The 21,641-nt window shown below is 46.8% G+C and overlaps 1 protein-coding gene across 2 annotated transcripts in view; it reads left to right on the top strand.

The window, feature by feature from the left end:
- DNAI3 (dynein axonemal intermediate chain 3) overlaps positions 1 to 21,641 on the top strand; it is a 623,392-nt gene that overhangs the window by 480,394 nt on the left and 121,357 nt on the right. For both annotated transcript variants that reach the window (XM_069232274.1, XM_069232273.1), the window contains exon 20: positions 8,899 to 9,103. In XM_069232274.1, the coding sequence (XP_069088375.1) occupies positions 8,899 to 9,103 (205 nt within the window). The remainder of the gene's footprint in view (positions 1 to 8,898; positions 9,104 to 21,641) is intronic.

The raw sequence follows: 21,641 nt of genomic DNA, 5'->3' as shown, positions 1-21,641 counted from the left end.
CCCAGAAAGACAGTAAAGTTGAGATAGGGGGTTCTGCAAGGACAACAACTGACTGCAAAGCACTGAAGAAGGATTCCTGGACCTGAGGACCTGTAAAGGAAGGGGACAAAGTCCAAGAGTCATGCAAGTGTCCGGGGGGGGGCAGGAGCCCACTAAACCCCGGATGAAGGTGCAAAAGGGCTGCCTCAAGGTGGAAGAAGCCAAAGATTCTGCAACAACGGAAGGTGCCAGGAACTTCTCCTTTGGTCAGAAGATGTCCTGTGGCGTGCTGGAGGATACAGAGCTGTTTCCACGCAGAAAGACTGCCAACAAGCCTTGCTAGCTGCAACAGTCGCTGTTGAAGGTTTTGGGTGCTGCCAGGTCCCAGGAAGGACCACGAGGTCGCCCCTTGGAGGAGGAGACAGAGGGGGCACTCAGCAACACGGAGAGCCCATGCAGAAGCAGGCAGCACCCACAGAAGCACCTGAACTGGCATTCAGAAGATCTGAGCACGACGGTCGACTCGGCACAACAAAAGAGGGTCCCAGGAAGTTGGAGTCCAACTCAGCGAGTTGGGCAATGCAGGGCGGAGCGCTGGGGACCTGGGCTAGGCTGTGCACAAAGGAAGTCTTGCAAAAGGGCACAGAAGCCCGAGATGCTGCAGTTCACGCAGTACACAGGATTACTGTCTGGCATGGGGAGGCAAGGACTTACCGCCACCAAATTTGGACAGAAGGGCCACTGGACTGTCTGGGACACTTGGACCCAGCTCCTGTGTTCCAGGGACCACGCTCGTCAGGATGAGAGGGGACCCAGAGGACCGGTGATGCAGAAGTTTGGTGCCTGCGTTGGCAGGGGGAAGATTCTGTCGACCCACGGGAGATTTCTTCTTGGCTTCCAGTGCAGGGTGAAGGCAGACTGCCCTCAGAGCATGCACCACCAGGAAACAGTCGAGAAAGCCAGCAGGATGAGGCGCTACAATGTTGCTGGTCACTCCCCTTTTCTTTGTCCAGTTTCGTGCCAGAACAGGGCTGAGGGGATCCCTGAACCGGTATAGACTGGCTTATGCAAGGAGGGCACCATCTGTGCCCTTCAAAGCATTTCCAAAGGCCAGGAGAGGCTACTCCTCTCAGGCCCTTCACACCTATTTCCAAAGGGAGAGGGTGTAACACCCTTTCTCAGAGGAAACCCTTTGTTCTGCCTTCCTGGGACTGGGCTGCCCAGGCCCCAGGGGGCAGAAACCTGTCTGAGGGTTGGCAGCAGCGGTAGCTGCAGAGAAAACCCTGGAAAGTTAGTTTGACAGTACGCTATGCTGGAGTCCCGGGGATGCATGCAATTGTCCCTCCAATACCAGAATGGTATTGGTGGGACAATTCCATGATCCTAGACAGGTTACATGGCCATGTTCGGAGTTACCATTGTGATGCTACATATAGGTGTTGACCTATATGTAGTGCACGCGTGTAATGGTGTCCCCCGCACTTACAAAGTCTGGGGAATTTGCCCTGAACAATGTGGGGCCACCTTGGCTAGTGCCAGGGTGCACACACACTAAGTACCTTTGCACCTAACCTTCACTAAGTGAGGGTTAGACTTATTGGTGAGTTATAAGTTACTTAAGTGCAGTGTAAAATAGCTGTGAAATAACGTGGACGTTATTTCACTCTGGCTGCAGTGGCAGTCCTGTGTAAGAATTGTCTGATCTCCCTATGGGTGGCAAAAGAAATGCTGCAGCCCAAAGGAATCTCCTGGAACCCCAATACCCTGGGTACCTAGGGACCATATACTAGTAAATTATAAGGGTGTTCCAGTGTGCCAATCAGAATTGGTAAAATGAGTCACTAGCCTGCAGTGATAATTTTAAAAGCAGAGAGAGAGCATAAACACTGAGGTTCTGATTAGCAGAGCCTCAGTGATACAGTTAGGTACCACACAGGGAACACATACAGGGCATACTTTATGAGCACTGGGGTCCTGGCTAGCAGGATCCCAGTGACACTGGCAAAAACAAACATACATACAGTAAAAATGGGGGTAACATGCCAGGCAAGTTGGTACTTTCCTACAGCTACATCCTCCCTTTCCAATATTCCTCTCCTCCTATACCGCCAGCACAAGAACAGCTGGCGGAGTATCATCTGCCATTGCTCCCAAGGAAGTTATGGCTCTCTTGGCAAAGGGAGCTATAAAGAGGGTTCTGTTATCAGAAATAGACAGTGGTTGTTATTCCCATTATATTCTGATTCCCAAAAAGAACAAGGGGCTTCACCCGATTCTAGACCTCCAAACTGTCAATCTCTTCCTCAGAAAGGAGGAGTTCAAGATGCTCACTTTGGCTCTGGTCGTATCTGCCATAGACCAAGGAGACTGGCTAGTAATGCTGAACTTCCAAGATGCGTATTTCCACATCCCCATCTTGCCTGCCTACAGACATTACCCAGGGATCAAGGTAGGCCACAAGCACTTTCAATTTACTGTGGTCCCTTTTGGTCTTACAGCAGCCCTCAGGTGTTCCTCAAGTCGATGGAGGAGGTTGCAGCTCATCTGCGAAGATTAGGGCTGTCAGTCTACTCTTATCTCAATGACTGGCTGTTGAAGGTAGGCTTGCCTCCACGCCGTCGTTTCTCACCTTCAGGGTCCGGCGGACCTCCTGCATTCACTGGGCTTCACTGTAAACTTGCCAAAGTCACACCTAACTCCTTCTCAGTCAATCTCTATCATCTGAGCTATTCTGGGCACAGTGCAGTTTCTGGCTTATCCTCCCGAGCAGCGAGTCCAGGATATTCAGGTTATGATACTGATGTTTCAGCCTCTATTCTGTATTTCAGTGAGGATGACTCTGAGTCTGCTGGGCCTCATGGCCCCCTGTATCCTGCTGGTAAATCATGCCTGATGGCATCTGCGGCCTCTGCAGTGGGATCTGACGTGCCAGTGGACGCAGCATGAAGGAAATCTCTCCGACATGGTCCAGATCTCAGAGGAAACTGCAAAAGACCTGCAGGGGTGACTGATGACCTGCGATTGGGCCAAAGGCAGACTTCTCTCCCTTCCCCATCCAGCTCTGGCAGTAGTGACATATGCGTCACCCCTGGGATGTGGTGGCCATCTGAGAGAGGTGGAGATTAGAGAACTCTGGTTTCCTGCGGAATCCGGACTCCACATCAACTTACTGGAGCTCCGTGCGATCGGGCTAGCTTTGAAGGCATTTTTTCCCTCTGTCAAGCGAAAGTTAGTGCAGGTGTTTATGAACAACCCCACTGCCATGTGGTTCTGCAACAAACAGGTGAGGGTGAGGGTGGGGTCATGGACCCTTTATTAAGAGGCCCTCTGTCTCTGGACGTGGCTGTAACAGCAGGGCATAACCCGGGTGGTTCAACACGTGGCAGGTTCTCTGAATGCCAAAGCAGACATATTCAGCTGTCATGAATGGCATGTCAATTCAGAGGTGGTGCAAAGACTCTTTCAGCAGTGTGGAGAGCCTTGGTTAGATCTGTAGATACTCCGTAGAGAATGCTCAATGTCAGCAGTTTTGCACGTTGGTGTTTCCAAGGCGGCTATCGCTTGGAGACGCTTTTCGTCTTGAGTGGAGTTTAGGCCTCCTGTATGCCTTTCTGCCCATACCACCTCTGTTTAGAGCTCTCAAGAAGATCAGGAATGACCAGGCCCAAGCCATTCTTGTGCCTCCGGACTGGGCATGGAGAGTGTGGTATCCTGAGCTTATGAAAATGGGAATCGATCCTCCGATCAGGCTGCCCCTTTGAGAGGATCTTCCGTCACAGCAGCAGGGGAGGGTTCTCCACCTGAGCCTGTCAACTCTTTGCCTCCTGGAGATTGAGCGGCAACAGTTGATAGCTTTTAACCTTCCTTCCGAAGTCTGTAACTTTATTCTGGCAGTCAGGCGTTCCTCCACCAAAAAGGTATATGCCTGCGAATGGCAAATATTTATAAAATATTGTACAGAAAAGTCATTTAACGCCCTCTTTCTTCCTCTCTTTCTGATATTCTTCTCTTCATTCCTACATGTGTCATTAGGGCTTTGCTGTGGGCACTCTGCTACCTGACCAACCCTCTTTATTCAAGTCTCCTATTGTAAATAGGTTTCTCAAAGGGCTTGTACATATGTTTACCCCTTCGTACTTTATCATGCCTGAGTGGGTCTTAAATCTTGTTCTCATTTATCTTGTGTGCTCCCTTTGAGCCGCTGAACAATTGTCCTCTCTGGCTGCTTACTATCAAGAAAGCCTTCCTCGTGGCAATAACATCTGCCTGGAGGGTGAGTGAGCTGCAGGCTTTGTCATCCAAGCCTCCTTATGTCTCTGTGTTCCCGTACAAAGTGGTTCTTTGCAGCAGGGCCTCTTTACTGCTAAAAGTGGTGACCCCATTTCATTTGTGACAGTCTGTCATCCTGCTCACCTTTTACACTTCTCCACATCTCTCTAAAGAAGAGCAACACTACCGTCTGGACCCAAAAAGAACGTTATCGTTCTACTTTGACTGCACAAGAGTTCCAGGTGGACAACCAGCTCTTTGTGGGCTACGATGGAGCTAAAAAATGTCTGGCAGTACAGAAACAAACCATTTCACACTAGGTCGTGTTCTGAATCAAGATTTGCTACGCCCTAGCTAAAAAGCGGGCTCCTGAGGATTTATGGGCCCATTGCACTAGGGGAAGAGCTGCAACCAAGGAGCTGGCTCGTGGAGTCCCGGTCCTGGACGTCTGACAGGCAGCAGTGTGGGTGTCCCTGCACACATTTGCAAAACACTACTGCCTGGACAGTAGGGTCTGCCGGGGCAGGCATTTTGTCCGTTTGCTCCTGCATGACTTTTTAGTATAGAAAGTTTGTTTGCAGCCCTTCTTACCTTCGGTAACACATTATGTGGTAGAGACAATATCTAGCTGCAGATTCCTTACAGACCCACCGATGCCTCCTCACTCTTGAAACAGATGTCTAGGGCTAGGGTTGCTCCTTTTTCAGGGGCCTAGTCTGGACACATGTTCATCAGTTCACTTTATGGCTCTGCGCTTCTGGCATGGAAAGTCATGAAAAGTAACTGACATCCATGCGCCTGGGTGACTCCTATATTGGTGACTGCATTGTCATGCCATTAACAATGTACAGAACCGAACAAAGCCCCACGACGACGTGCAGGGGTGCTGCTCATGCAAAAATCTTCCGGATCCAGTCTAGCGCCTTGGAAATTCAAAGAAAGGAATCTGCAGCTAGATATTTTCCCTACCAGATGCGTTACCAAACGTAAGTAACTTTTTCTTTTGCGACTCTCAATTACGAAGTCACACCATACGATGTACAAATGTGTCTCAGACACATTTAGCGATTCCCAGTGGGTCGCAAATGGACCTGTCTCATCAATATTCACGAGAGAGGTCGCAATTGCATCCCATTAGGAATGACTGATATCACAGGGATGGTGGCCTTTTTTTTAATGCAGCCTGTTTTTCTCAAAGGAAAGGCGTTTTTTTAAAATGCAAAGTTTTCTTTTAATTTTCTAAGAGTATGTAGTGGACTGTGGGACAACTGTCTGCTCTTGAAAAATGTTGGCACCCACATTCACAAAGGACAAGGTGTCCCTTGGCGACCCCTTCCTGTTTGCAAATAGGTTACCACGTCCTTCAAGGAGTCTGTAAAATATGAATGTTTCATGACCACATTCCAGTCGCAAAACATTCACACATACCACTGCGAGTCATTATTAGGAAGGGATGCCTTTAACTTGCCCCTTCCTAATACTGAATTGCAAACCCTATTTTGCAAGTTGGTAGGCTGTTACTGTTAGACCTGGCAGCTCTTGGCGTGGTTTCCCTGTACTCTTTGCTTCAGACCTCCTGTTTTTGTACCCTGTGCTGCAGTTCGTTTTGGCTGGTTTTGATTCTCTGGGCACTTTACCACTGCTAACCAGTGCTAAAGTGCAAGTGTTCTTTGTCTAAATTGTATTGGTGATTGGTTATCCTCGATTGGCATATTTGATTTACTAATAAGTCCCTAGTAAAGTGCAGGTAGAGGTGCCCAGGCCCTGTAAATAAAATGCTACTAGTAGGCCTGCAGCACTGATTGGGCCATCCACGAGTAGCCCTGTAACATGTCTCAAACCTGTGACTGCAGTGTCTGTGTGTGCAGTTTTAAACTGCCAGTTCGACCTGGTGACAAAATGCACCCACTTGCCAGGCCCAAAACTTCTGTTTTACTACATGTAAGTCACCCCTAAGGTAGGCCCTAGGTAGCCCCATGGGCAGGGTGCAGTGTATTTAAAAGGTAGGACATGTTCTGATGTGTTTTACATATACTGCTAGTGAAATACAGCCAAATTTGTTTTTCACTATTGAAAGGCCTATGTCTCTCATAGGTTAACATAGACGCTACCTTTAAATGTCTTTTAAGTGTAGTTTCCCATTGGAGTTTGGGGTCTCTGAAAGTTGGTTTTTAGATTGTCTGTTTGATAAGCCACTTTTAGAAAGTGGGCATTGTCTTATTTAACCATTCTGTGCCTCTGTCTTCCTGGTGTATTCCATGTCTGGGTCAGAATGACAATTGGGCTGTTGTGAATTCCCTCTAGACAGTGACACAAAGGGAGCTGGGTTGTAGCCTGCATATCTTGATGAGTCTCCTGGGCTAGAGTTGGGAGGGAGGAGCTGACACTTACACCTGAAAGGGCTGTGCCTGTCCTCACACAATGCAGTCTCCAACCCCCTGGAGCGTGTCTTGGGCCAGGCCTGGGAAAGGCAGGATCTTGTGAACAACAGAGACTTGCCTTTGAAGTATTGCTACTTCAAAGGCAGAAATTGAGTATAAGTAGTGGATCCAAAACCCCAGATTTTCAGATTACTTCTGGATCAAGAGGAACCTCTGCCAAGAAGAAGAGCGTGATGCTTGCGGAGGACCTGCCACTCTGCCTGTTGCTTTGGTGTGCTGGCCTACTGCTGCTGCTTCTGCCTTAAGAGGGCGAGGATTGTACTTTGCTTTCTAAAATCCTGCTTGTGAAGTTTCTCCAAGGGCTTGGATTGAGCTTGCCCCCTGTTCTGAAGTTTAAGGGACATCATCTGCCAGTGCCGGGGCTTTTCTGCTGGGAGTCTTAACTTGCTAAGTGTTGCCAAATCCAGTCCCTGGGCCCTTAGAAGTATAAGCTGGCAACCTGCCGGGGAAAATCCACGCACAGATGTGTGTGCGTTAGAAAAACCGACACACGGCCTGTCCCGTGGCTGAATATTCGATGCAGCACCTGCCTTGCGGCTGGAGAAATGACACAGGGATTGTTCTTACTGTGGACTCTTCGCACAGCGCGTCAGACATTTACACGCATGGATCCTGGGCATCAAAGTCTTCAACATCCCCACATGGACCTGAGGCTCCGCACCTGGAATTGATGCTCAGCCTCTCTTGAGAGATAAGAATAGTCGCAGGCCTCCTGTGCGAGTAAAGAATTGACGCACAGCCTCACTTGTGAGGAAGGAATCGATGCATTGCTTGCTTTTCTGATGCACCGTCGCCCTTGCGACTTTATTTTTGACGCCCACCGGGTACTTTGTGCTAAAATAACGCATATATTGATTTCTATGGATTAAGACTCTTTTTATTTTAAAAATTCATGTCTTTGCTTGTGTATGTTGGATTTTTGTCATTTTGGTCTTATTTTACTTAGATAAATATTGGCTATTTTTCGAAACTGGTGTGGAGCCTTTTTGTGGTGTTTTCACTTTGTTACTGTGTGTGTTTATACAAATACTTTACATATTGCCTCTGAGATAAACCTGACTACTTGTGCCAGGCTACGAAGGTGGTGAGCAGGGGTTATCTGAGCTGTGTATCTCCCTTACCCTCTCTAGAGTGAGGGTCCCTGCTTGGACAGAGTGCAAACTGACTGCCAACCAGAGACCCCGGGCCAGATGTAGCAAAGGGTTTGCGCCACAAAGCCTCTTTGCTATTCAGGAATGCATATTGCGAGTCGGGACCGACTCGCAATATGCATTTCAGAATCGCAAATAGGAAGGGGTGTTCCCTTCCTATTTGCGATTCGGAGTGGAATGCAATTCCATTTGCAACCGCATATTCGGTCGCAAATGGAGTCGCAGTTACCATCCACTTGAAGTGGATGGTAACCCACTCGCAAATTGGAAGGGGTCCCTTCCACTTTGTGAATGGACCCACAAATATTTTTTCAGGCCAGGGAGTGGTCCAAGGGACCACTCCCTGCCCTGAAAAAATACCGAAACTAAAGGTTTCGTTTTTTTTTTAAGTGCAGCTCGTTTTCCTTTAAGGAAAACGGGCTACACTTGAAAAAAAAAAAAAATGCTTTATTTAAAAGCAGTCACGAACATGGAGGTCTGCTGACTACAGCAGGCCTCCATGTTTGCGAGTGCCTAGACTCGCTATGGGGCCACAATTTGCGACCCACCTCATTAATAATATTAATATTAATATTAATGAGGTGGGTCATTGCGACCCCATAGCGACTCGCAGACAGTGTCTGAGACACCGTTCTGCATTGCAAATTGCGAGTTGCAAATTGTGAGTCGCAGGGACTCGCAAATTGCAACTCGCAATTTGCAAAGTTGCTACATCTGGCCCCCCATTTCTAATAGTTAGACTCGCAAAATGGGAATAGTACAAGTAAAAAGGCTTTTTAGTGGACACAAATAGGCCGATTCTCCGTTTGCAACTGCTAAAACCTTTTGTACCTGTGGCCCTAAACATTATATTCAAATATTGTAACTTGAGCTGTCTTCGGAAATTCATCGGTAGTGGTTTCTAAATGTACATAGGTAGCTGAATATGCAAATCATGAAATATTCCAACAGAGGAGATCTTTTGTTACTGATAAGTTAGTCAGTCTCTTTCTTCTATGTTGCAGTGCAGTTGTCTTTGAAATCAAACCTGCTTACCATGACTTTTGTGATAATTTTAGACTGGACCCGTTCTTCGATCATGTTCCTCTCAAAAAAGATGCACATCTGGACACTGGTCTTTATCAAGAGCAGGAGTTTTCTTCATTGGCAAAGAGGACGGCAATGTCGATATTTGGGACATATTGGAGAAAACACATGAACCATCCCAGAGTCAAAGCATTTCTACAACAATAATAACCTGCATTAGACCTTGGATTGTCTCTTGTAAGTACAGTACGAAATGTCTCTCTCCCATCACAAGCCATAATCTATCCATTTGTCTTTTACTCTTTCTATTCGCCTCGCATTCTTACTAAAAAATACTTATGAAGGTGACATGAAGAGTCCATCGTGAAGTTACGAAAGTGATGTAATGCTTACTTGCTTAGGACTTCACACAATCTCCAGCAATGGATCTTGTAAGCAATAGTATACATTACAACAGTAGTCTAATACCAGGACGGACTCTGCAAGCTTGTTTTGAATAATCATCAATATATTATTCTTTTTTTTTCTTTTACGGTCTAGCTACAGACAGATTTAGCTTCTCCATTGACCTAAATAAATATATAAATGATATGATGTACAGAGTACGTAAGGAAAATAACGTTTTTCTGAGCCATCATCAGTGATTGTGTAGTTGAAAGTGTCACATTTGGCACATTCACAGGAGAAACTGTCATTCACTGACATACATTTGTCTGCAGCTAAAGATGGTCTCCATGTGACCTCTTATTTTACTGTCCTGGCTTTAGCTGTTTGCCACGCTCACCTAATAAACAAATATAGATAAAAGAAAACCCATTCAAATATACGTATGTGAAGAGGATTCGGGTCAGCCTCTTCATCCAGTGGTCTTTTCAACTGTCATAGGTCCATGGGTCAGTCCACTTCAACCACCACCTCTTTCTAGCTGTGAATGATGTCATTTGCCCGGGTCATAGGTGCACATCCGCCTAAAAAGAACTGAACGTCAGTGTCAGACTGGTAGGCCAAATTTGGGCCAATGTTTTTTCTTACAAGTCTTTATCCTTATTGTATGCTTTACTGATCTGTTTGTGTTTAAACTATTGTCTTCAGATCATGGTAATTTAAAGCCAATAGTGTATTTTCTTTGACAGTGAAAAACACATCTTCCTGTCGTGCACAAAAAAAAAAAGACTTCCTTTACCTGCCGAAGTACATCAGCCTGGCTTACTAGGAAGCACCCTTTTTTGCTTACTGTTTTCTTTATTTTCTCTTTTTAATTGTATGACACATTCTTGCAATATAAATGTAACTGTCACACCTATTGATTTTGCCAATGGTTGTTTTTATTTTTGTTGTTTCTTTGTGATCTTTGTGACGAGTTTTTTACACCTCCTGAGGAATTCCTCTGTGGCATTCATTGTGTAATTCATATATTAGAGATGATCACATAAAATGTACGGCACGGGTGGCTTACTAATTACCCATACTTAGTGCTTCCTAGGACTAAGCCTGTTTGGTATCACAGTATTTGTTGTCTGCATATTTTCATAGTGACGTGACACGGCTAGTGCAATGCTTTCTCACCCAGAAGTGTATATGCAGATAGCGCACAGCATACTAATGTATGATTCACTAACAGTTTCTGCGCTGAATTCTTGCGAGACGGGCCTGTGGCTAGTGGTTGCCATGCCACTTTGTTCAGCAAGAAGTGACTAAACGAGTGAGCCCAGTAATGAGTTAGCAATTGCTGTCAGCCAGCAGGGTTACTAAGCACTTGCACCCAGCAACGGGTTTCCATGGCGTGCGTAGAGGGCAGCACCAGGCTTACCTCTGTTTAACCCTGCCTCTTCTACGTGAGAAAGAAGGACCTTCTGTACACCTGGGGGCCGTACTATTCATAAGGACATTTGTTACTGATAAGACAGTGGCCCAGTCACCTGGCCTGAGGCCTGTTATGTTTAGAAGAGTTTACATAGCTCGGCAGATCCGAGAATATATATCGACTATAAATTTTACTAAGGAAAAATAATGTTTTTTAGACTTTTTCGCATTTTTTTCTGCTAGTGTTTTTATTTCAATCCATTTTTTCTGCAACAGGTTAGCTTACAATGACTCCCCACAAATATAATTAATTGCCTGTTGTGTATTTTGTGATATGGAATTCGAAATAGTGACGGAACTCATATTTCCTTTGTAACACCTTTCAGGCATGTTGTCCTCTTTTAAATCTGTATAGCCCATATCTGAGCTACCTATTCTTTTATCCTTTCTCTGCATAGATCTGTTAATACTTACCTCTCGGGGGTTAGGGAACTCTTATCCGGTGTGGCATCGAAAAGGGGTAACCATATTCCCATTTTATTAATTTATTTGTTGTAGCATGTTCACTTGTATCAGGATAAGGGACAGTATATAACCAGCAGAAAAGCTCTTGGAGCATAGGATGGAGAGACACAACGTAGAACATTGACCTTGCCAAGTCTAGCAAGCCTCACTCGATTTTGTGGGGGAATCTGCTCATCTTTGACGACTCCATCTTAAATGAGGAATTTTCTCTCACAATCCAATAGGATTTTACTGGCCAGTATGTTGCTCAGAGGCACCACAGCGTCTAATTCACATCTACTGGGGACATGAGGGGACTCTGTGTTGCTGGTCAGTTACAGGATCTGTTGGCCTCACCGATGCACAAACTGTGTCCAAGCAACTCCGTCTTCGACTATGGGAATGATGCTCCTGATTGCTGTATTTTTATAGTAGGCATTAGATATAGCGCTATTTTTTTGATTGACTCTTTATTAGGAAAAGAACCCAAGTAATTCCTCACCTTTAGAATAATCCTTTGATATCAGACTGGGTCCAGAAGCTTTACATAGCAGCGCTCCTACGTGCCAGTAGGTGGTGTTGTGTGGCTCTGCGTTGACTTCGTTCCACCCTAGAAGTGATGGAATTGAGATAATATAGGTACCATATGTGTGCGCAGACATTAGTTCTTTTTGTCCTGCACCTTCAGACAAGGATCCAGGGCTCCCTAGAACCTGTGTACAAGGGAAATATGTCCTCTCTGGAGTCTACAGTATTTGAGCCATGCAGGGCTGTCACAAAGAGACATCCATGACAGGCCCCCCACAAGGTATACAGTTGGTGTCTGGGCTCAGGATACAACTCCAAGTCATGTGAGTAATGCCCCCTCATGAACTCAAAGGCCATATGAGAACATGAATCATAGCTGTATGTCACTGAACACTGTAAGAAACCGCACAAGTCTCAACTTCGAGCAGGAGTGTGGACCTGTGCCTGCTCCTGAAATTGTTCAGATGATAGGCCCTCATCAATTTATTCCTGGTATTTCCTGGTGCCAAAGATGGAAGCCTTTGTTCTATTTTAGATATTCACCCCCTGGAAGCCTTCTTGGGGAAAGAAAATTTAAGATGCCCAGGTGCTGTTTTCCCTAAGTCCAGGTGACTTGATGGTAGCCCTGGAACTGCAGGATGCGTTGTGTCATATACCTATTCTTCACCTGCACAGACATTTAATGCGGTGCAGGGTACGTTACCACCATTTCCAGTTTGAATGTTCCCCTGCAGCCTTTCCAGTGCCCATCAATTGTTCACAAAAGTGATGGCTGTGGTCTCGTCACAACTTCAGAGGTCAGGGATAGCGGTTCCCCTACCTCGACGACTGACTGTTAAAGGCGGGCTCACTACAGTCATAGACCACCTCCAGATGACAGCAAATCGTCTTCTCTGGGGTTCACGATTAATGTGCCAAAGTCACACCTGACTCCTTTGGAGAGGCTTCATTTTCATGCAAGCCATCCTGGATATGGTGTCATTGAAGGCATTCCCTCTGTTGCAACGAGTCCAGGACGTTCAGCTGTGATCCCAGTCTTAGTCGTGGATGTTAGTGGGACTGGCTCTGATTCTTCTTGGCCAGTTGGCCTCCTGCATACTGTTTGTCAACTGTGCCAGATGGCAATTGCAGGCTCTGTAGTGGGCAGTGGAACCTGAAGTCTCAATGGGCCTAGCACCAAGGGCACCTGTCTGATTCTGCCCAGGTTTTGGAGGAGAGGGACAAAGATCTTCAGCAGGAGGCTACTTGAATCATCAGTGGCAAATCCCTCTCCCTTCCCCACCCATAGTTAACAGTGGTGGCAGATGCAACACTGCTGGATTGGAGTGGTTATCTGAGAGAGGTGGAGACCAGAGGTCTGTAGTCTTCAGCAAAAACCGAACTCCACTTCAGTCTTTTAGATTTGAGGGACATCTTCCTCATGTTGAAAGGCCTTCTTACCATCCACCAATGGGTGGCTGGCACAGGTTTTTGAGACAATACCACCACCATGTGGTTCTAAACAGCAAGGCGAAATGAGCTACAGTGTCCTGGGCCAAGAGGATCTTTGCTTCTGAAGTTGTCTGGACCATCACTGCATATCCCTGGTCATGAGCTATCAGGATGGATCTTTGAACACCAGGGCAGACATCCATAGCAAACTGCACCTGTTGCATCTTAAATGGACATTACATCCTGAGGTAGTGCAGGGAACATTCCAATAATAGGGAGAACCCTGGTTATATGTCTCTGCCACTTTCGAGAATGCAGTGTCACAATGTTTGTATGCTGAAGTTTGCAAGAAGACTCTCTAGGATATGCATTTAGGTTACAGAGGAGGACAGAACTCTTGTACACATTTACACTCCTGCCTCTTTTGCCCAGAGTGCTGAACAAGTTCAAGAATATCCGGGCCCACGTTATCCTAGTGGCTCCTGACTGAGCCAGGAGAGTGGGGTGTCCAGAACTTCTGGGCATGAGCATATGGCCATCGAACAGGCTACCATTTTGGGAGGATCTCCTGTCGCACCAGCAGGAACGGGTTATGCACCCAGCGCAGCTCAAGCTACACATTCATACATGGAGGTTGAGCAGTAACACCTCCTGAGGTCCCTGTTGCATGGCAAACTTCTGCAAAACTTATTTATGCAGAGTGCTGAGATAAATTTGTGTCCTCTTGTGAAGCCTAGAACACAAATCCATTGCCGGCTAAACTTTCTGACTTTTTAATGGTTTGGGCCAGCAAGGACTTGCAGTGGGCACTATTAAAACTTATCCGTAGGCCCATTCAGCCTTTTTGCATTTGCTGGACCATCCGTCCTTGTTTGAATCGCCTTTTGTGATGAGGTTTTTAAAAGGTTTGACACAGATTTGCTCCAGAACCCTTTGTGATGTTGCAGTGAGATATCAATTTGGTCCTGCCCTTCATCGTGTGCTCTCTGTTTGAGCCAATGCACAGTTGCTCGTGTCTGCTTACTTTGAAAACTGGTTTCTGATGGATACAACTACCTGTGGATTCCTAACCTTATGAATTCTCCCAATGTGCCAGCATTCGATGGAAACTTTCTTCCCAGCTCTTCACGTCGACGAGGACATCACAATTGCACAGCTCCGCATGCGACTCCGTCTGACGTCATTGTGGCAATAAGAAGTCCTTTACGGCGTGCTGACGTCAGTTCCCTTTTTTCCGCGCCTTCGACGCTGATGGTTTTATCTGGCTCTCGAACAGCTACTGTGTCGAAGGTGTCTTGTTGTGCTAGTTACAATGGCTCCACCAAGAAATTAGGTTTAAACCCGTCAAGAGTGCGGGGGTCGAATGTCAGTCACAGATCCTCATGAAGACTGCTTGTGGTGCCTAAGTTTGGACCACGACGTGGAGGGGTGCGTATCCTGCCAGAGGATAAACCCGAAGGCCTTAAAAGAAAGAGAGACTAAGCTCTTCTTAGCAAAAGTTAAGAGGGGACACAAGGGTCATCGAAGATCTAAGGCGAGGGACTCTTCTTCTCACAAGTCTTCGAGATCTCATAAGAAGCGGCGCCTGCCCGATTCTCAATGCCGTTCTTCCAGAGACCGGTTTCGGTTCCCTTCGAGATGACGGTGTACTGCGTGGGAGGTCAGTCCAACGATCACTCCCCGGCCTCAGAGTCCACAGGCTTCTCCGGTGCCGTCACTGATTAAGGTCCGACTCACTTTTCACCCGTGTTGGCTCAGGAGCCGGTGGTGCAAGTTTCGGATCCGACCCAATCGCATCAAGATGAGCAGAGGTTTCCTGCCTTCCCCACTCCAGGAGCAGATCCAGCAGCTTTCCTTAAAGCTATGTTTAGCATTTTCAACAAGGCTATGGCCCCTGCTGGGGCACCAGCTGGTCCCACGGGTCCATTAGCGTTCTCTTTGGGTACGCTGGCGCCGTACAAACTGGCTCCATTTGTACCCTTCTATCTGGCTGAGAGTGCTGGTTCGGCACCAATGACGTCGCCTCAGATGATGTTATCGACGGCGCTGATGGAGTCGATGCCGGCACAGGATGGATCCGGGTCGGGACGCAGTGTATCTCCACCATCTCCTCTACCACGTCCATCTGCCTGAAAACCGTTGTCGTCGACGTCAACTAACTCTGTCGACGCCAAGATTGGAGGCCAGATTGAGATCAAGGAAGAGAGCCTTGAGGCTCTTGGAGGAGCAGAAATATCAGCAACAGCTGTTGGAGGAAGGAGAGATTCCTGAGCCCAATGGGGAGTTTTAGGGTCTGGACTCTGCAAGTGGACTGGATACCTCCACTGAGTGGGATCTTTCATCCCTGGGTGAACTTACAGAGGAGGCAGCATCCTATCACACTGTTCTAAGGAAGGCTGCTGAATTCTTGGAACTTCTGTTACCAGCATCGGTAGTGAAGACAAACATCGTGACGGAGGTGTTGCATCCTTACTCTACTTCTGCGGAGCCCCTACTCCCTTTTAATGATGCCCTTACTGAGCCCATTTTAGACATTTGGAGAAAATCTGTCACAGATCCAGCATTTTCCAGGGCTGTGGTTAGGAGGTACAGGGTTGCTCCTGGGGATCCTCAATTTTTATCTCAACATCTGACTCCTGAGAGCTTGGTGGATCAGGCTTCTTGTGCTGCCCGATCTGCACCTGGCTTGTTTTCTGCTACTCCATTGTACAGGGAGTCTAGAAGAATGGAGCAAGCAGCCAAGAAAGGTTTCTCCTCATGTAGTATGGCCCTGAAATCAGTCAATGCTACCTGTGTGCTGGGGAGGTATGTTCATGCTGTGATGGACACGGCAAGAGCTGTGGTGCCGAGCTTGCCTCAGGATGTTCAGGGGCAGTTTGATGAGCTCCTTTTGGACACTCAAGCGGCGTCTAGATTATCCAGTAAGGCCTGGATACAGCGGATTCAGTGGCCAGGGCAATGGGCACTTCGGTGGCGACCAGGAGGCATGCGTGGCTTAGGTCATCTGGCTTTTCCACAGACGTTCAAACAACTTTGTAGGACCTTCCGTTTGATGGCAAAAAGTTGTTTGGGTCCAAGGCTGACTCCGCTTTAAAGACAGCAGGGCTACTGCAAGATCTTTGGGGTTACAGGCTTCAGCATCCATACCCTTTAGATCCTTTCGGAGATTTAGGGGATTTGGCCATGGATCTTCTTTTCATGGTAGGCCACAGTCCAATACTCAACAGCCTGCCAACGCTCTCTATAGGTCCTTTAGAGGACGAGGGAGGGTTAGAACATGAGGAGCTGCAGAGCAACATCCTGCCTCATCCTTTTCCTCTGCCGGAACCCAACAAGGAAAGCAGACATACTTTTCTATCCATCTTGGGTCATGCTTCTCCCAGAGGGGGCAGGATATTTCATTTTCTCCACGAGTGGGAGCTAGTCACATCAGACTCTTGGGTACTAAATATTGTGGGGAAATGTTATGCCCTTCCTTTTCGGGAATTCCCCCCGCTCATCCCTCACCGTCATTCCTTTTGTTCGGAAGATCATTTCCTGTTGATTCAGCAGGAGGTGAAAGTCCTTTTGTTAAAGGGTGCAGTGGAGTTGATTCCAGAGCAAGAAAGGTGTCAGGGATGTTATTCAAGATATTTCCTGATTCTCAAGAAGGATGGTCGATTGAGGCCTATCCTGGACCTGAGGATTTTGAATTTATTCCTCAAACAGGAGAAATTCAAAATGCTGACTCTAGTACAGGTACTTCTGGTGTTGAACAAGGAAGATTGGATGGTGTCTGTCGACTTGCAGGATGCTTATTTTCATATCCCCATTCTGAAGTCGCACAGGAAGTATCTTCGGTTCGTCGTAGGGTCACAACACTACCAGTTTGGGGTCCTTCCTTTTGGTCTTCCGCACCTTGGGACTTCACGAAGGTGATGGCGGTGGTTGCAGCGGACCTCAGAAGGAAGGGAATATCTGTATTCCCTTCCTGGACGATTGGCTAATAAAAGCCAAGTCCCCAGAGGTTGTGCTGCATCACTTGCAAATGGCAACACAGTTGTTGTTCAACGCAGGTTTTACGGTAAACTTACCCAAGTCTCACCTGGAGCCCTCTCAGCGCCTCCTGTTCATAGGGGTAGTACTTGATACCACATTAAATCGGACCTATCCTCTGCCTCAGCGGATTCAGGACATTCAGGCGTTGATTCCAATGTTTCAAAACGGAAACGGTTGTTCCGGTCCTCAAGGTCCTACATCTGCTCGGCCTGTTGGCTTCTTGCATTCTGTTGGTCACTCATGCACGTTGGCACATGATGGCTCTCCAATGTTGCCTCCACAAGCAGTGGTTTCAACACAAAGGGGATCTCGAAGAGTCGATAACCATCTCCAGAGATGCTGCAACGGATCTACTATGGTGGGCTGTGGACGGCAACCTTTCCCAAGGAAGGCCGTTTTGTCTACTAGCTCCGGTGGCCACGGTCATAATGGATGCTTCCATTCTAGGGTGGGGAGCTCATCTGGGGGACCTGGAGATCAAAGGTCGTTGGTCTCCAGTGGAACAGATGTTTCACATCAATCTTTTAGAATTATGGGCGATACGTCTGGCTCTCAAGGCCTTCCTCCCGTCCCTTCGCGGTCAGTCAGTTCAAGTCTTGACGGACAACACTACCGTGATGTGGTACATCAACAAGCAGGGAGGAGTAGGGTCGTACCTTCTCTGCAGAGATGCTCTGCTGCTCTGGTCCTGGGCTCAGGACCATCGGATTTGCATAGTAGCAAAACATCTGCACGGGGTTCTCAATGTACATGCGGACAGTCTCAGTCGGCATTTCTTGGCCTATCACGAGTGGCGTCTCCATCCAGACCTGGTTCTTCACATCTTCTGGATGTGGGGTTTTCCACAGATAGACCTGTTTGCCACTAGGGAGAACGCGCACTGCCCGTCGTTCTGCAGCTTCCAGTATCCGGTGCAAGGAGCATTGGGGAACGCGTTTCAGATGTCTTGGTACGACCAGTTACTTTACGCGTTTCCCCCTATACCCTTGATTCCTCGGGTTCTGAGGACGATTCGTCAAGATCGGGCCCAAGTCATTTTAATAGCTCTGGATTGGCCAAGGAGGGTGTGGCACTCAGACCTTTTCCAACTCTCACTGTGCCCTCAGCTCAGTCTCCCTCACAGGGCAGACTTCCTCTCGCAGTTGCAGGGGCAGGTTTTACACCCCCACCTCCGGAGCCTGCACCTACATGCCTGGAGATTGAATGGGGCAATCTGAGTTTGTTTTTCTCTCCCTCCAGAAGTGGTGGATGTTATCTTATCGGCCAGGCGACACTCCACCAAAACTGTCTATGCCAACAGATGGGCAAAATTTGATACTTGGTGTGGAGAGAGGCAAATTGATCCCTTAAGGGCCCATTTGTCTGATGTTTTGCTTTTTGCCGTTTCCTTGGCACAGAAGGGTTGTGCAGTTGCGACTATGAAGGGTTATTTATCAGCGCTGCCTGCCTTTCTGTACCTTCCTGACCAGCCTTCCTTATGTAAGTCTCCTATAGTTGTTAGGTGTTTGAGAGGCCTGACTAACAAGTTTCCTCTGACTGCGTTTCTCATCCCTCAGTTGGATGTTAATTTTTTTCTTACTTTTTTAATGGGTTCACCGTTTGAGCCTATGCATTCTTGCCCATTGAGATTTTTAGTTTTAAAAACAGTTTTTCTCACAGCCATCACGTCTTCTAGACATGTGAGTGAGCTCCAGGATCTTAGTGTGAAAGCTCCTTTTACCTCCTTTCATTCTGACAAGGTGGTGCTGAGAACCAGGGCGGCTTTCCTTCCAAAGGTTGTTACTCCATTGCATATGAGGCAATCTAGAACGCTGCCTTCCTTTTACCCTCCTCCCCATCCTTCAAAGGAGGAGGAAAGACTTAACCGCCTAGATCCAAGAAGGGCTTTGAGTTTTTACATTGAAAGGACAAAAGACTTTTGTATTGATGATCAACTCTTCGTTGGATATGTGGGCAAGATGAACGGCAAAGCCGTCCAAAAGAGAACCCTTTCCAGGTGGGTCATTTTTTGCATAAAGATTTGTTATTCACTGGCAAAGAAGGTTCCTCCTGAGGAAATTAGGGCCCATTCCACGAGGGCTAAGCCTGCCCCTTCGGCCTTGGCTAGAGGTGTACTAGTTGTGGGTATTTGTAAGGCAGCAACTTGGGCTTCCCTCCCCACTTTTGCGAATCATTATTGCTTGGATTTGGAAGTTAGGAGGTACGGCCATTTTGTACGTTCTGTGTTGCAGGATTTCTTGGTGTGACCAGCCAGGCACCCACCTCCGAGTGCGGTACTGCTTTGGGATTCTATTCATAAGGTGAGGAATCTACAGGTAGTTGTATCCATCAGAAAAGCAAGTTACTTACCTTCGGTAACGCTTTTTCTGGTGGATACAGTAGCTACCTTTGGATTCCTCACAGTCCCACCTGTCTGCCCGTTGCCTGCTTGGTCATACCAAGACTTCTTTTATTATATATGTATATACATTTTTGGTGTTTTTATATAAACAAATATTGTGGTTTATATTTGTATTTGGATTGATATATATATTGTTCTTGTGAAGTCGGTTTTCACCTGTTTGCCTCGAAGCCATGTAAAAAATGGTGAAACTGACATCAGCACGCCGGCGAGGACTTCTTATTGCCACAATTACGTCAAATGGAGTCTTGGGCGGAGCCGTGCAATTGTGACGTTAAGAGCTAGGAAGAAAGTTTCCGTTGAATGCGTGTGCATTGGGAGAATTCATACGGTGAGGAATCCACTGGTAGCTACTGTATCCACTAGAAAACGTGTTACTGAAGTTAAGTAACTTGTTCTTCCTCATTGCTGTGGCTAAAGCCTACGGCATGATTGAGCTTCAGGTCATATTGCAGCAACCACCTTTTTTGCAGACAAACTGATTTTGATGGCCATGGTGGCCTTTTTGCCAAAAATGGTGACTCCTTTTCACACTGGGTAATCCGTTACCCTCACAAAATTCTTTGCCCCACCTCATGCCTTGATAGAGGAGAAACTTCAATGGTGGGATTCCAAAAGAGCTTTGTGCTTATACATCAGTCACTCCAAACACCATCAGTGGACAATCAGCTCTTTGTGGAGGAGTCTCAGCAAAGAAAGCCAGTACAGAAAAGGACTTTGTCATGGCGGATAATCCTCTGCATTAAGGTTTGCTACACATTGTCAATGAAGCAGCCCACAGAAGTATTGATGCCCCACTCCAACGGGACCAAGGCTGTGACTGCTGGGTTGGTACATGGAATGCTTGTCCTGAACATTTGAAAGGATGTGATATGGGCACCATTGCACATGTCGGTAATGCACTGCTGCTGTGACAGCCAGATTAGATGGGAAGGGCATTTCATCTTTAGGGTCCTGCAGGACTTTTTTGCCCATTCCACAGACCCTCCATCTTTGGAGTTGCTGCTTTGGTATCTAATCTAAAGATGAGGAATCTATAGCTTGAAGTATACTTCAGAAGAATACATTACTTACCTTCAGTATTGCTCTTTCTGGCAGACACTCTATTTAACAGTATATGCCTCACTGCCCTTCCACCTCCCCATTCTGTGGAAGGCTCTCTCTTCCCATCTAAAAAGCTCCCTATTTGGAGATTTGCAGGCAAAAATCTCTGATTGGATTTCGGAGTCTGCGTCTGAGGGCGTGGACAGAATCAAGAAAGAAACTGATATCAGCTCATAGGGGTGGCACAAATATCGGCTCAGTTCTGTCACTTCCAAGGTGAAATGGAGTGAATGCTGAGTCACATGAGATCACCTACCACCATATGGAACCCTTCTGGATCCAGTCTGCACCTGGGAATCATTCTAAAGTTAAGAAATCCATGGTTTTCTAGCCTGTACACCAGAAAGAGTATTACCAAAAATAAGTAACTTGTTCCTCCATAGCCAGCTAATTCAGGATGCCCCGAACAGGTGCAATGTGAGCATGTATATTTGTTCCAGTGCTGAGCTGGGATGTGAATATCAGAGACTTTTGATGGCTGGAAGACAGCTTTTGGGAAGATTTTTGACATATGTATCATCTTATTCAATTTCTGTGGGCAGCCACAGCTTTTTAGGTCATCTCTTGGGAGAAATTGTTTGATTCTGAATGTGACTTTTGGTAGTAAGGTTTAATCTGGAATCTAGATTGCGAATCGCCAATGTTACTTTTCTGGCTGGGAGAAATAAATTATTCATACAATCTATCCATTCAGTAGGGAGAGCAGATGTGTGAGGGTCTAAGGAATGTACACAGCCTAGCCCAACACTGAATTGGACACAAACACTGGAGTTTGTAAATCTATATTTAAAATGCTAAAATGGTGAAATTCACCAAGAGAAAATAAGGAAATTAAGTCAAGATACCTATGGCTATGAAATCGATTCAGAATATATTTGGGCAGACCATTATAAATTAGCAAACACAAATGACATACCAAATTCAGTAGTGGAGCTAGCAGTGATGGAGAGTGAACTGCATTAAACA

This window comes from Pleurodeles waltl, chromosome 4_2 (genome assembly GCF_031143425.1).
Source record: "Pleurodeles waltl isolate 20211129_DDA chromosome 4_2, aPleWal1.hap1.20221129, whole genome shotgun sequence".
NCBI lineage: Eukaryota > Metazoa > Chordata > Amphibia > Caudata > Salamandridae > Pleurodeles > Pleurodeles waltl.
The sequence above is the reverse complement of the archived record's forward strand: the minus strand, read 5'-3'. Positions and strand labels throughout refer to the sequence as shown.